The 17,183-nt window shown below is 39.5% G+C and overlaps 1 protein-coding gene across 3 annotated transcripts in view; it reads right to left on the bottom strand.

The window, feature by feature from the left end:
* The window catches only part of CERS6 (ceramide synthase 6), a 319,680-nt gene that overhangs the window by 79,941 nt on the left and 222,556 nt on the right, over positions 1 to 17,183 (bottom strand). For all 3 annotated transcript variants that reach the window (XM_027129224.1, XM_027129223.1, XM_027129225.1), the window contains exon 5: positions 1,982 to 2,032. In XM_027129224.1, coding sequence (XP_026985025.1) covers positions 1,982 to 2,032 — 51 coding nt within the window. The remainder of the gene's footprint in view (positions 1 to 1,981; positions 2,033 to 17,183) is intronic.

Below are 17,183 nucleotides of genomic sequence, written 5' to 3' on the forward strand. Positions count from 1 at the left end.
AAAAAAGGATAATTCAAAAACATTTATTAAAAGATCAGGGGGACAGGAAGCTGCTAAGAGATACCAGACTAGGCGCCCAGCCAGGGAATCTGAGTTTGAGTCCCCGCTCCACAGCTTCAGTCGGGCCTTCGTTTACTTATTGGAAAATGGAGGTAACACCTGCTCTACCTGCCTCACAGGTCCAGGAATGGGGAGAAGCTCAGGGAAGCAGTGGAAGTCAGTAATATTTATTTTGCACATAAATCCATAAAAACAAAACAGAGTTTTAAAAAACCATTTTTGATGAGTTGTTTTTAATTGTTTCATTGGGTTGTAATGAAACAACTTGCTTTCCCAGAACGAATGAAAGACCTTTGAAACTCATTACATGAACACCTCCACACCGCTGCACACAAGGTGTTGAAACTGAAATGCTTTGTAAACCAATAGCAGCATAATAAGTGACTTTCGCAAGAAGTCAGCAATCACTTAACTACCAACTCTAAGCGTGGACATCAAGAAAAACAGTTGTTGTCCCCCTCATTCATCTTTGTCGACAAAACACAGGAGGACAGGATTCTCTCCACTCAGTATACCATTGCAGGGCACAAAGAGACGGGTAAATGACAATATTCCAAGTATTTAAGATAGTAAACAGCAGTTGGGCCTGTGAATTACAATTGTGTACAGTAAGTCATTGCTTTCAACGTTGCTTTAGTCTTGATCAGATAGCCCTGGAATGTTCAGCTCTCTCTGACCATGTCATGTTGCTGATTTAGTCTTTCTTAATTTGAATACACTACATGAAAGAGATGGAAATGCAAACTGGAATCCCCATTTCAACATGTCCCTAGCCTTGAACCTACCCGAGGGGTAGCCAACACCAGACCCTACCCGCTATTGCAACACTGTGTGTAACAGAGAACTTGCAGGGCACACCTGCTCCCATTAACTTTGTTAGACCAAACGCATCTAAAAAGACAACCCAAAGAATCCCAAACTCAAAAATCCAAATTGCTTATCACAATGCCCGTCTCTTTATCACTAAAATACCTGGTTGTATTTGTTTCCCTTAAATAATATATCCCAAATGAACTAGAAATTCTAGAAATGTTTCAGCAAGAAATTTCGAGAACAGTCCCAGCTTTAATATTCAAATAGTAACTGAGCTAGGGACCACAACACATGCTAATATGACTGAATTCATGGACAGAGGCAAAGGTATGTCTGTGGGCAGGGATCTGAAATGCTCCCTGTCTGGGATATGATTTTAATCTCATTTTCAGTGATGCTATTTTTGTCTACATGTAATGGGACAAGCCCATTTTTCTGAGTTCAAGGAAATAGTACTTTATTTACATCTTTAGAGGTTGCTCCTAAGTCACAGAGTGAACCAAACTCAGCACGCCAGCTCCAGCTCCTCCCTTGAGCTCTGCCCGCTAGGTGCCGAGACAGGCCAGGGCTGTTATCCGGTCCTCAGTGACCCAAAGCAGACTGGCTGTTAGAAAAGGAATTATCCGGGCTTCCCTGGTGGCGCAGTGGTTGAGAGTCCGCCTGCTGATGCAGGGGACACGGGTTCATGCCCGGTCCGGGAAGATCCCACATGCCGCGGAGCGGCTGGGCCCGTGAGCCATGGCCGCTGAGGCTGTGCGTCCGGAGCCTGTGCTCCGCAATGGGAGAGGCCAAAACAGTGAGAAGCCCGCGTACCGCAAAAAAAAAAAAAAAAAAAGAAAAAGAAAGAAAAGGAATTATCCACCTTCTGAAGTGATTGTATCTTACTCTCCAGCAAATGCACCTTCCACACTTCCTCCATCTGTTCAAGCTTTGATTCTAACACAAACTACCTCTCTCACTAGGCTGTGTCCACCATCAAGCAGCAGGGGGTACGGCGGGGGGCAAGCAAAGTGGCTGCCCAACCTGCTGGGACCTGCCTGAAACCATGGCGCTGACCTAAGAAAGGTACTTTACATGTGTAAAAACCCAGACGGTAATGTGTCCTTACCTGATAGGGGTAGTTGTACCAGCAGTGTCTTGTATTCCACAGCCAGGGGGTCTGTAAAACATGACAAAGAAACACATTTCACATGTTTTGGAAAAGAAGCGGGAGAAGGGATGTTTATGACAGGTTCTGGTCCCCCAGTATTTGGGGATTTCAACAAACTACCTGTGTGAGAACTGAAGGACTCAGTATAATTAGGAATAGGAGAGCAAAGCCATGAGGATTCCATCATACATTCTCTCTGAGTAATCTTCTAAACTCAACCCGCAGTATTTCAGGCCACTTCCGGGATAGAGTCCTAGCTGGTGTTTTTTAATATTTTGCTGGTCCTGTAGACACATCCCTGCTAGGTAACCAGCCTCAACAGCAGAGCCCTTCAAGTGTCTCACCAAGACCAGCTGCAAATCATCAATCTATTATCAATAAGCAATGCTGACAGTTGGTGCAAATCTCCTTGAAACGCCTCCAACTCAATGTTTACAAAGCAACATTATTAATCAATTGTTTCATGCATTGAGTGGGGGTCAACAGCAGGCAGGTACTCTTATTTCAGTAGGACAGCTCTGACTAATTCCAGTTCTGAGGGAATTAACCCTTACAGTACACCCCACGCTCAGACTCATGGTCAAGGTCTTTCGAAGACAAAACAATCTTTCTTAATTTAACGGCAATCACTTGCCTTACCACCTTGTAAGATCAGAGAGAACATCTAAGTATACACACAGATTCCAAACATCTGTAATAAAGAGGGAGGGGTTGGTATGGATTTGAATAGAGAGCTGAACCATCCCATAATACCAGCACAAACTTTCTCATATTTCTGTATTAACTTTATCATTCTTTTTGCATTCCTGATCTATAGCTATCAGCACTTGGTGGTATACATCTATACACATTTGATACACATCAGTATGTTTCTAACTATTAAGAAACATAATCTATCATTACTACAATCTGTGTTTATATATCTCAAAATAATAATACTGTCATTGAGAGTTTAATGTCAGATATATTTGTACTGACCTAGCCTCTGTATCTTGTCCCAGGCCCTGTAAGATCAAAAGTTGCTGCCTCTGCAGTAGGATAATGTAGTTGTCTCTCTGAAAGCCACAGAGATATCCTTCCACCCCCCCATGGTCCTCATCAGCCCTGCACCGATGCGGATGAAGATGTGGAGGATATTAGCTAGTATCTGTTGAGTCCTCCCTATGACCATACACTTTTCATGAGGGTTTTCCTTCATGATCTGTTATTTATTTAACCAATTAAAAAGGTGTTTCTCTTTAGATTGTCCCATATACTTTTAAAGGATCTCACATGTATGAACTCATTTAATCCTTACAGTAACTAGTAGTAGTATTTGCCTCATTTTACAGATGGGTAAACTGAGGCCCTGAGTCCGTAATTAACCATCCAGGTTAATTAGCGAGGCAGGGCTAGAGCTGGAAATCAAACTCAGACTGTCTGGTCTCAAAGCCGAACATAGCCACTGTGACCCTAACTTTGAGTCTGATAAAAACTGAACCAGGACTCAGTTTAGGGAGCCAGGTTGAAATAAAAAGCCATGCCATGCCCTAAACCTAATGATGTCCAGGGATCTTTACAGTCCCCTTTCATTCAAGCACTCCTGATTCTCCTCCCATTTTTCCTGCTTTCGCCATCTGCTACCTGTGCTACGCTGTACGTATCACGTAATCTCTCTGCACTTAACTTCCTTGGTTGTTAAGGGAGAGGCCACAACAGTGAGAGGCCCGCGTACAGCAAAAACAAAAAAAATGCTGCAGAGGCTTCAGAAGCTTAATCGGTTATTGACTTATATAAACGACATATATCCGTTGAGGAAGATATAGAAAATACTGAAAATAATAAAAAGAAAAATAATTTGAATTCTCATCACTATTAACATTTATTTTAATGTACAGCCCATTTGGGGCCTTTTTTTCTATATAATATAGATATACATGCAGATACGGATAGAGTTCTTTTTTTTTTTTTTTTTTTTTTTTTTTTGCGGTACGCAGGCCTCTCACTGTTGTGACCTACTCCCGTTGTGGAGCACAGGCTCCGGACGTGCAGGCTCAGCGGCCATGGCTCACGGGCCCAGCCGCTCCGCGGCATGTGGGATCTTCCCGGACCGGGGCACAAACCCGTGTCCCCTGCATCGGCAGGCGGACTCTCAACCACTGCGCCACCAGGGAAGCCCTGTATGCATTATTTTTAAATGTGGGCACAACATAGCAAAATATACTTTAGAGTACAAATGTTAGTTATTACCTTCCTCTCTGATAAAATTGTTTACTATCTCTACAATTAGCTGAAAGTCCCTGAGGAAAACGTATGTCATATTCTTACGTTTATCCCTCCAGGATGAGACACTCAAATTGACAGTTCAGCTTTCATTACTGAATGCTAATGAGAAGGAATGCAGAATGAAATGCAACACCTATAAAAAGCCTCGTAGTCTTTTTTCTGAATGCATCAGTCCCAAGCCCACAGGGCATGTGCGTGCTTGCCTCTGAAGACACAGCAGAAATCTCTTCCAATACAGTCATCCTTCCCATCACAGGCGGGAGAGCAAAGGTACAACTCCCAGTGACCCAGGAAAATCCATCATTTAGAGCTTTCCCTCCTCTGTGAGCTTCTTGGCTCCTTGGTTTTCTTCTAACACCCAGGCTTTTCCCTGAATGCATCAGATGTGCATCACCTAAACATGCTTGTATCATGTGCAGAAACCCGACTGACCTGCAGAAACAGTGGGTGAGTCTTTGTCTCTCAGTGGGTCCCACCCACTTGAAGCAGGAGCAAAGAACACTGAGAATCTGATGGGGCTACCAAGGCCATAGCTCAGCCTGCAAGCTTGTTTGCTAAACATTTAAGTAAGCACTTTCACATACTTATTTCACAATGCGTGTTCACATATACTTCCTACTTTGACAATACTAAATATTAATATCATCTTCTATGTGCTACATTTTTCTAGGATCTCATGTTATGGCTCCCAAAACTCTTTGAGACAGAACAAACACCATCTTCCCCAATTTACAGATGAGAAGACAAGTCCATGAAATGGTGATTCTCCTAATTTCTAATAGCTCAACACTAACATAGGAATCTGCATTGGCTGCTTATATTTAATGCATTAGGTATAGCATCTATAGTTTCAACTGATACCATAAACCTACTGTTTTTTAAATCAGTTTTTCCAGATATCTTTTTAAGAATCATCTCCATGTTCATTTGATATCAAAATCTGTATAGGTAGTAACATAATTCAGAACATAAGCTGCAATATTTAGATGTCAAGAAAGAATAATGGTTATGAAAAAATACACTAAAAACCCTCATTTTAGAAGGATGGGCCTAGCATCTTCCTACATAATTAGAGAAAAGCTCTGTACCTAGGACAGTGCAAGGTGATTCAAGCACATCTTCTGAAAATAGAAATGCCTTTTTTACATGGCATTACAATATCAGGGGACATTATCAACATTGGAAAATCCCCAAACCCAATGATTCCCAAATCTTGGCATTTCAATAACTTAAGATTCACTTTATTCTCCCTCAGACATATACAGTTAAATAATGATATGAAGCACATTACAGATTTTACAGTATTTTACACATATTATCTCATTTAATTCTCATAGCAACATTGTAAGTGCTCAAGATAACATAGCGTGCAGGTACCATAAAAGACAAAGAATATGCTGCTGCAGAGGCTCCTCAAACTATTAAAACGCAGGATCTGATTCAGTAGGTCTGGCTTGGGGCTGAGAGTCTACATTTTTAACAAGCTTCAAGGTGATGCTTGGACCCTGGACCACATTTTGAGTAGCAAGGTGCTAGAGGAAAGTAAGGAGGGTGATCCAACTTGGTACTTACCAGGTGTGAGGCACCTTGCTAGGCACTTTGTTATAATATTTCACAATTCACTGTTAGGTGAATAAATTAATAAATTATTTCTAATCTTTACAATAGCCAAATGTGAAGCAGAAATTGTTAGTAAAACACTATTTAGCTGGAGACAATGCTTCTCAACCAACTTCTGTGATTGCTAGAACCACACATCTAAGCTCTGGTGGAAGAGATGTGAGCAGAATTGACACATGGATGCTGCCCCTAAAAGTAAATGTGAATGAGCTGTTCTCACCTTTTCTCCATTCCCACTGGAGGGAGATAATAAGAGCTGGAGCTGTCATCTTTCACCCTGGGATGGAAGTTTCTGTTGAAGTTGATGTTGGAGGCCTCCTACTAGCCCTGGTCTGCTTACCTCTGGATTATATGTGTGACACAGATAAATTCCTATCATCCTCTCATATCTAAACTACTGTGTTGTCATATATATATATACACATACATACACACATACACAGTAGGATAGCCTGTATTCTCATTAATAGAGTCATCCCTAGGTATTCTCGGGGGATTGGTTCCAGGACCCCCCGTGGATTCCAAAATCCAAGGATGCTCAAGTCCCTTATATAAAATGGCATGAACAGTCGGCTCTCTATATCCACGGGTTCTTGCATCCGTGGATACAGAGGGCCGACTGTATATGCATCAAGGTAAGTATGATTATTTTATAGACAAAAAGCAATCTCAAAGAGGTACCATAACTAACTGAAGGCTACCCAGCTGGTAAGTAGAAAAGCTGGGACACAAACTCAGGCCAGCCAGATTCTTCCATTATAACTTCCCAAGGTACTCTGGATGTACAAAGAATGCATAATGAAAGAAAATCATGGATATTTGGAATTGATTTATCCATAACTAAGAATCAATAATTGAGCTATTACCTAAAAATATTGAATTTTTGGGTTAGAAAGGACCTCCAAATCCTGCTTAAGCTACAAAAGAAATCACATGTCCCAGATGGCTAGCCATGCCTCTCACTGTTAAAGAGTTCCATGATTATAGGTCATTCACAAGATCCCTCAGATTTACTTCCTACTTTTTTCTTTCTTTCTTTTTTTTTTTTTGGTCAACAGAAATTATACCAAGTTTTTTTGTTGTTTTAGCATCTGCTATGGACTGAATTCACATATTCAAGCCCTCAACGTGACTGTATTTAGAGACAGGGCCTTTAGGAGATAATTAAGGTTAGATGAGGCCATAAGGATAGGGCCCTAAACCGATAGGATTGGTGGCTTTATAAGAAGAGGAAGTGAGAGAGTGCTTTCTATCTTCACATGCTCAGAGGAAAGGCCACGTGAGGACTGCAGTGATCAGGAAGAGAGGCAAGCTAGGAAGAGAGTTCTCACTGAAAACCGAACCTTGCCAGACCTCGATCTGGAACTTCCAACCTCCTGAATGGTGAGAAGTAAGTTTCTGTTGTTTCAGCCACACAGTCTATGGCATTTTGCTTTGGCAGTCCAAGCTGACTAACACAGCATTGTAAGACAACTCTCTATAAATAGTACTTAAAAGCTCTTAAGGTACACATCAACTAATTTCAATTTAAGAAGACTTGCAAAACATCTGAACAAGACTAAGACAGACAGTAACAGAGTGGATACAAAATGACTTCTAACACTCTCGATTTAAATCACAGTGTATAATGGGATTTTTCATTATACAGTATATGCACATCTGCTCCCAGACACATCACGTGAGACACAACTTGGCCACAAGCACATCCATCAATAACACAGTGTCCCAGGGGAGGCTTCTGAGGCTCTTCTCACCCTGAGCAAACCGAACCCCAGCACCAGGATGGAGGTCAGATGTGCTGCTGGAGGTCACCGAGCAGTCATCATTTGCCTTTGGACCAAACGCATAAGACCTGAGTGCTATGTATTCTGTGATTTTTTTTTTTTAAAGTAGAGAAGTCTTTTTTTTTTTTAAGTGTCAGTAAATGTGTGTGTTTTTTTTTTTTTATCAGGTTGCTTCTTTTATCAGTTGTTCTGTAGAGGTTTCATAGTGAACAGAACTAGCAGAAATAGATCAGGTCTGATCATTTCACTTCACCATCTGGAATAAGATAGGCTTGGTCTTATTTTATTGTTTTTAAGTTCCATTTGATATACTTCTTAAAAATAATAGTTAAAAAACAACAAATGTACCTTTCAGTTTCCATGCCACCTACCATGATGATGGATCGATCATCTGACATCAGGAAGGCCTTGTCCAAGCCCATAGAACCTACAACACTAAGGGTGAATCCTGTAGACTATGGTGATTATGATATGTCAGTGTAGGTTCATCAGTTGTGTACAAATGTACCGCTTTGGTGGTGGATTTGATGGTGGGAGAGAATATGCATGTGTGGGGACAGGGGTACATGGGAAATCTCTGTACCTCAATTTTTCTATGAACATAAAACTGTTCAAAAAAAAATGAAGTCTTAAAAATCAAGGCTAACTCAGATCACTGACATTTATCATGTCACTGTGAACTAAAGGAATAATTGAGTTCGAAGCAAAAGACCAGACAAAAGGATGCTCAGTTAACCAGGCAAGTGTTCAATGAATAAACAGAAATATAAATACACATACACACCATTTTTCCCCCAAGAATCAGTAGGTACCTACAGCAGAACGAATAGTAGTTTCTTTGAATTAATAAATATTTTGATTTAACAAAAGAACATGAATCATATAAAGTATTAAAAGCATTTCGTTGCTTCATCAAAAATGTGAAAAATGTGTGGGTCTTTACCTGAAGTCAGCATCTTAGAAGCAAACTTTCATCTTTCACTATTTCCATCCAAACTCCTACATGGCTTTCATAAAGCCCTGGTGTGACAACTAACAGTGAAGGAATACAGCCTAAGAGACATACTGGCCTCTGAATAGTTTAGGTATGAAATACATAGAGCCTTGGATTATGTTTTTAAATGCCAGAAAGCTAGATCCCTGAACTACTCTGAAACTTCTTTCACTGAAACTACTCTGAAAACACTTTCACTGAGTTATACTTAAATCTTATACCTTTGGCTTATATTGAAGATTTACTGTAAGAAATAAACATGAGAAAAATGTTTCCTTGTCTGCAATGAGTTTATATTGGAAAGGTTACCACTAGGTAACCACTAAATTCAAATACATAAATTCAAATGATATTTTTCCTTTTAAATTTAATCCAGGGGGGAAAAATACTTCCCATCGTGAATGCTTTGTATGTTTCCTGTTACCCCATTATCTTTTTACCATGGTTTTGGGAAGCTGAGATCTAATTCTGAAGCTCAGTCACTGCAGTTATGATTGTCTCAACATTTTTGCTTATTTTTCCTTTTGTGTATAACTTTTTGATGGTAATATCTATATTAATAATTTTATTACATAAACATTGCAAATTCTTTTTAGAAATGTTGAACTGTATGATTTCAATGAATATAAATCAAATCCATTCAAAATGATAATCTACAGTTTTCATTTAATACATATTGCTAAGTAACTCATAATGGAAAGAAATATTTTGTGCTTTGTGAGTTTAAAAACTGATCAATAAACTGTATTTGGTGGTACAGATGAACCGGTTTGCAGGGCAGAAGTTGAGACACAGATGTAGAGAACAAATGTATGGACACCAAGGGGGGAAAGCCATGGGGGTTGGGGGGGGTGGGGCGATGAATTGGGTGATTGGGATTGACATGTATACACTGATGTGTATAAAATTGATGACTAATAAGGACCTGCTGTATAAAAAAATAAATAAAATAAAATTTAAAAATTAGAAAAAAACTAATATTAAACTTTCTTTGGGTTATTTGTATGGAAATATGTTAATATAAATGTAAAAAAAAAATTGTATTTGGGATGAAAAGAATGAAGCCAGAAGTCTCTGACAGCCTGAAGACGCGGCTGGTCAGTGATGAGTAGACTAGAACGCTCCCCAGCATGCAAGGGGTACACTTTCCTCCTTTCCTGGGTCAGTAGATATGCGACTGTAAATCTACAAAGCAGAGTGGTGACCCCTCCCTAGAGGCCCTTGGCATCTGCATTAGCTTTGAAAGCTCTTGTGATGTGCAAATGTAATTTAGACTTGACCCCATCCATGGCATTATATAAAGATAGCAGCTTTTCATATTGATCAGACTTTAAAACAGATGCTAGTCCTCAGGACCTAGTCAAGTATGTGCCTTCAGCACATTCAGCAATCAATTTAGAAAGTAATTTGCAGATCTGCCAAGCATACAAAAAATAGAAGGAGTTCCTCAGAGATGGGCTCTAAGCTCAAAGGGTCTCTCTGTAGGCTTCATCATACAGCCAAAGAGAAAAGAAATCTAAGTGGCATTTCCATGCCTTTTAAAACCTTCCAGCCAGTGGTTCCCAACTTTTTCTGCCTTTGCTCAGCTGAGGGACTCCACGTATACCTCACAGTAACTATGGCTGTGATTCTCAAGAGTCTGGGAAACAGGAAGCTTAAAAAGGCACGTCTCCTATTGATTCAGATGTGTACTCTCCTCCAGGCCAGTGAGAATCACTGCAAAGTAGAATGGACAGATTAATTCCATGTTTAGAATAGAAATTAGGGATAAAGGAACCAGATGACGAAAAGAGAAGATGAAAGAAAATGAGGTGGAAAGACCTATAGAGAAAGGAAAATGGTGAGAATGTCAACACGGGGAGTGGGTTAGGTGGGGGGAGAGACGTGTAGAGAGGGAGGCCAGTGCAGAATGTGGGAATGAAGCCAATTACAGTGGCTACTGCAAACAAAGAAGAACAAAAGAGCGTTGCTCACCACCCACTGAATTGCGACTCACTGCAGTCACCCACCAACACAGTAAAACCCTGAGAGGAATTCAGGATGAAAACAGGATGAGGCGCTCTGTGCTTTGAGTAAACAGACCCCATGGATAGTTAGATGGATATCTCAGGAAGAATTTCAATGACCCCAGATTCTTGCATCTTCCCATACATAAACACTAAAATAATGAACTTGAGATGTCTATTCTTTGTGATTAGTAATAATCTTTTATGAAGATGTATGCTTGACAGCATGTATTTCCTAGCCAAAAAAAAAAAAAATCATATATAAACTGGGTCCTCCCACCTCTTTGGAGCAGTTCCTCAGAGCTATCTCCCAGGCTATAGTCCTCAGTAAGGCCCTGAATAAAACTTAACCTCAAAACTCTTATGCTGTGTGTTTTTCTTTAAGTCAACACTATTAAGGAGCACAAAATTAGTCAAAAGATCATTTAAGGAAACAATTTATAACATACGACAAAGGACTAAGATCTCTAATATGTAAAGAGCCCACAAACATTGATTTAAATATTTAAACATCTGATCAGAAAAATAGGGAGAAGATACAAACAGGGAACACATCAAACAAAAGAATATGTGACCAAAAACATATGTAAAAATTACAGGTTAAAACGAGACAGAATTTTTAACCTGGTCTGGCAAATATCTGAAGAGGTTAATACCCAGGGGTTAGCAGTGTATAGGGAAACCAACACTCTGCAAATTGGAATAAGCTTTCTAAAAAGTTATTTGATCTTTAAAATCTGCACATCCTTTAATTCAGCATTTATTGTAAAAAAAAAAATTAGACTCAGAGTAAAGACATTTGTATGTGGATTTCCATTGCAATTCCTTTTCTAGCAATGAAAAATTGAAATAAATCTAATTGTTCAATAATATTGAACATTAGCATGTTCTTAGCTGGGATTCTGTGGGAGCAGACTCTGAGACTTGGGTGCTGGCTGGGTATTTGAGAGGTGATTCCAGGAAACAGAACTGGAAAAATGGAGAAAGTGAGATGGATGAAGGAGAAAATCCAATGTGGTTTTCAGAAATGAGCTGGTTATTGCACCTCAATTCCACTGAGGACCTCTGCAGAATTACAGAGCATGTATCTTGTGATGTCCCAACCGTCCCAACACAGGACGGGGAGCCGTGGCATTTATCCACCAACTCTCATACCCCACTGGTGAGGTTCCAGTATTAACGCCTCCATATGCCTAGGTTGTACCTTCCTGTGTCTAGGTAGCATTTGCAGCTTTGGAGAAAGCAGAGCAAAGATGTGGCACAGCTTATATCTGATGTGGGATACTGTCAAAAGTGCATGGAACTGTCCAATACAGCCATGCGAATATCAGATGGGCTAAGGGGACGTAACCAGCATATTCATATTTTCAGTTAAAATCAAATTACAAGTAGAATATACAGTGTGCCTTATGTTTAAAGTAGATATATATTTAGACACACACACACACAAAATATGCCTGGCAGGATATTTACCAAAAGTTAATTAGTGTTTATCTCTAAGTAATGATTATCTTGGATGCTTTTTACTTTTTAAAAACATGTTTATATTTTAATATTAAATTACACAAAGTAATTGTAGCTGTCATTTTCTACAATGAACAGGTCTTATTTGAATAATAAAAAGAAGCTAAGTCCATGTACTTTTAATAGGTCTGATTAAAAAACACACATTTGCTCTATATTCACAAATAACATTAATGGTATTAATTACTACAATCCTCAAATTATTCAATAATTCTAATTAATTTTTTTTTTTTTTTTGCGGTATGCGGGCCTCTCACTGCCGTGGCCTCTCCCGTTGCAGAGCACAGGCTCCGGACGTGCAGGCTCAGTGGCCATGGCTCACGGGCCCAGCCGCTCCGCGGCATGTGGGAACTTCCCAGACCGGGGCACGAACCCATGTCCCCTGCATCGGCAGGCGGACTCTCAACCACCGCGCCACCAGGGAAGCCCAATAATTCTAATTAATTTTAAACTAAAAGCTAGTACGTGAAATAGCTGCCTTCAGAATATTTACATGTTGACAGTGATGTTCAAGTATAAACCAATCATCAATAATTTAATTCTAAATTCTCCATTAAGAGAAAGTGGAAAGGGGAAAATAATAAGATGAAAAAATAATACAGAATAAACTTTGCACTAATTACAGTGATGATCAATCTTTGCCACCCAGCCCACCTCCTCTCATTCTAAAGATCCTTATCAACCTCTTTCTTACCACTTCTAAACCAACTTGCCTACATCCTAATATCTTTGTGCTAATATTATTGCACCTTCCTCATTCACTTGCTCTTTCAAGTACTGAGTGGCTACCATACATCAGACATTCTGCTAGGCATGAAGATACAATGGCCAAGTTCTCCATCCTCCAGGAACTTACCATCTCCTGGGTAATCAAAATAATGACAAGTTATAGTAGAGGTAAACACAGGGGAGTAGATATAAAAAGATACCCAGCCCAGTCTTGAAGGGACAGTGGGAGGGGACAGCTCCACTAGTGGTGCCACAGTAGTTGAGGCCAGAAGGACAAGCAGAAGATGGTGAATGGAGGAGATGGAAGAAGAACTTGAATTCTTTATCTTTCAGGAACCATGTCATATTTCCAACATCATTTTTCCCTAATCATCCCTTTCCTTGCATTGTTCTCTGGAGGATTAAAAAAAAAAACAAACCTTAAACGCCTTTTCCTCATTTCCAACTCAGAAGGTAAAATGTCTCTGCCTGGCTGTCCATGTTCCTGTTAGGTTGGCTGTCCACTGTGACCAGGCAAGGCTAAGTCCACTCTTCCCAATAAGCAGCGCCTGCTCTCTCCAGACCAAGCACCTTGCTGTGTGTGTTCCATTAATTCCCATCTCCATGCTTTAACTACTCCGGCACCTTGTATCTGGCTTGTCATCCCCACCTCACTGCCTCCTGATCAGTCTTCCAGGTGCTATTTTGTTGGCCTCCTGGGGCCACACAACCTCCTAGAGGCTACTAGCCCCACCAGGAATGGAGGGCTGGTGATACAAGTGTACCTGTCCTGTATACAAAGGTCTTCTCACTCCTACCTTTAACATTTATTCAGGACAGAGAGAAACAATAATACAAAGGTGGGGAAAACATGAAAAAACAAAACACTGAACTTAGAAGAATGAAATGTGAATGAAAACTTGGCTGTTCATTTTTCTTCACAATGGCTTTATTCTGAATTGAGTATTTGTAGACACTTTCTCGAAAATGAACAAAGTGAGCCTGTGACTTCAAGAAACTCAAATGATAGCATTTGCTGCCACTGATAAAATTCAAGCTTTCAAGCAAAAATTAGTATTTTAGAAAATACATACAGGCTACTATATGCCTAATAGCTTCCCATTTGTTAAAAACTTTTCAGAGGAGATTAGTGAAAACAGTGACAAATATGCTTCTGTTTTTGCTTTTGATATTTATAATAACATGTCAACACTTGTAAGATCTGTATAACTCAGTGAACCAATACTTTCCAAATGACCAATGCATGATGTTAAATAATCATACATGGATGAAAGGGAAAGAGTAACCAATGGATGTTAATGTAACCAAGTACAAGAAGTTCACTGACATTAAAGAAATGACTTTTGAGTTTTGACATCATATCAAAGAAGAAAATCTACAGTTTTCTGGAAAACACTATTAAGATATTTCTACCTTTTACAATTTCTTATCTTTGTGAGGCCAGATAGTCACCATATAAATTAACCACACAGACACACACACACACCTGTGACAGACTGAATGTAGAAGCAGGAATGAGAACCCAGCTCTCATCTACTAAATCATAATTAGAGATTATCTCAAAAACCTCTAAATTTTGTTTTAGAAAATACAGTTATTTTTCTTAAAATGTTATTTGTTACCATGTAATGATTTCTTGTTATTTTAATTAAATTCATAATGCTTTAAAAATTTACCAGTTTTAATTTCTAATACAATAAGTATCGATAGATATGACTAACAAAAACAAAAGCTCTTTAAAGTCCTGTATGATTGTTACCACCAGCGTAAAGCGGTCCTGAAACCAGAAAGTTTGAAAACCACTGCACCAAGGACGGCAGATCAACAAAATGAAAAGAACCAAGTTGTCTGAAGATGGTGTGGAGCAGAGCTGCCCCGCTGGCCCAGGCCACTGATATTGGGCCTGTCACATGAGGCAGAAATGCACTTTGTTCTTTAAGCCATTGTGCTGCTGGCTCTCTTTGCTACATTACTGCTGTAGCTTAGTCTTCATCCTGACCAATTCAAGGCACATATGGCAACAGATACACGCTGGGAAGAGCCCTGGTTCCCAGTAAACGAGTTCCTTTAAATCTATTCCCTGACTAAACAACCACAGTATGTGCAATGAATGCCACATCACCTGTATCTGATACTCAACTCGATGCATTTCTTCCTCCACACTACCCAGTCCTTAACACACTAAAATAAGTCTCAAGAATTCAAAGCTACCGAGTCAAATCAGGTGAGTGGGATCACGGAAGTGATACGATATTTAATCAGATAATCCAGAGGTGGGAAGAGAATAAGGGTTAGCCTTTGAGACAATACAGTTGAAGAGACCTTCAGAATTTTCACAAGTCATCAATTTTTTTTTTAATGAATTTACCTTGAGCTAAGGTCTATCTACTTACAAATCATCTTCGTGAGAACACTTTAAGGGAATTACATAAGAGAAGAGTGAAAAGCCACTGCTTGCTCTCTTTTAAAAGTACTGGGCACTTCAGGCTTGATTTTTCTTATGTATGAAATTTGACTTGCTTTTTAATGTGTTATCTTGTCACCATGTCTGTGTATTATATCTGAAAACCCATAATAGGCTATATTCTATGAATCATGAATCCAAACATATTAAGTATGTTTCCTGAACTCCTAAACTGCCAGTAATCTTCTGTCTAGATATTGCCATAAATGGCTATGGAAGACACATATTCTACATGAGAAATATGTTAGAAGAAAAAATTGTATCACGCCATCATTATTTGAGAAAGCTGCAAGAAAACACAAAATTCAGATACTTGCAAAGCAGCCAAGTCCCTGTAACATTCAATTATGTTAATTGAGAACACCGCTTTTTGAAAGGCAGGGGAATCTAGAAATAGAGAAATGAAAGTTCCTTAATTTCCCAACCCCTGCAGTCACTGAAAGAACACATGATGGGGAAGAGAGAATCAGAAAGGACATAGGAGCCCCTCTGTCTGGCCTCAGTCTGCCGTTAACCAGCTGAGTGACATTGGGTAAGTCGATTCACCCATCTGGTTGCTCATGTGTGAAATTAGGAGTTGGACTGCATAGTTTTTATGATACCTCAAGCCATAAATTTCACCATCCTCTTTGCCCCCGCTTTTTTTTCTCCCAAAAGACAAAATCCTGGTTTGCTGTCTCTGATCTTGTTGCAGACTCTGACACCCCACAAATGGAAACCCAATATCAGAAGAAAACCCCCTTTTTCTTCTTTGTGAAGAAACTCCAGTTACCCACTGCAATTTAGATTTTTTGAATCACTGACAAAACTCGGTCAGTCTTATTAAACACAATCAGAGCAGTATTAGTAATCAATATAATAAAAAGCTCATTTTGCCCAATTGGATGATGTGTGAATAAAAGTTATAAAGTTGAGTAATTGCTTTTCAGTGTCCTTTATCTGTGAGGCTCAAGGTTTATATTATGTCTGGTATTGAAGATTAAAATTTTCTAAATTAAACACTGATGAAAATTTGATGATGATATTTTAATTTAGGCAAATAATTACTCCCTTTGCTTACGGCCACTTTCATATATTAAAATTCAGAAGGGAATTCACAATTCAGTTTACCATTACTCATTACTAATAGGACAAATGATCAGACTATACCCTTTAAATAAGTGGTACATCCTTATAGATTATTTATCTTCTAATTATGACAGAGAAATTATCCTCTGAGTTGCTGAGTTAATTGCAAAGAAGGAATTGATCTTCATGCAGTTAAGTTTCTGATGTTAATCAAGCCTGTTTTCCTGTCTTCCCAGCTTCTGATCTTCCAAAGATATGTAATTATTTTGGGGGGAGGGGAAGCTGAAAGATATAAGTTGGATAGATTAACGCAACTGAATTATATCAAGGGGCTGAACCAGCAATTTAGAAGTGGTTTGCTGAATATAAGATAAAGTTTTCCCCTAGATGAATAAAAAGAGCATTTTTTTTTTTTTTTGCGGTACACGAGCCTCTCACTGTTGTGGCCTTTCCCGTTGTGGAGCACAGGCTCCGGACGCGCAGGCTCAGCGGCCATGGCTCACGGGCCCAGCCGCTCTGCAGCGTGTGGGACCTTCCCGGACCGGGGCACGAACCCCTGCATCGGCAGAGGGACTCTCAAGCACTGAGCCACCAGGGAAGCCCTAGAGAGCTTTTAAAAATCAATGAGGTGGAAAGGCTGGGTGATTAATGAAATTTGCATGATACTGAAAATGTAATCTTAAATTATCTATTTATCTGGAAGCAA

Source organism: Aethalodelphis obliquidens, unplaced genomic scaffold (genome assembly GCF_003676395.1).
Source record: "Aethalodelphis obliquidens isolate GAN/ISIS:26980383/991018 unplaced genomic scaffold, ASM367639v1 scaffold2, whole genome shotgun sequence".
NCBI classification, from domain to species: Eukaryota; Metazoa; Chordata; class Mammalia; order Artiodactyla; family Delphinidae; genus Aethalodelphis; species Aethalodelphis obliquidens.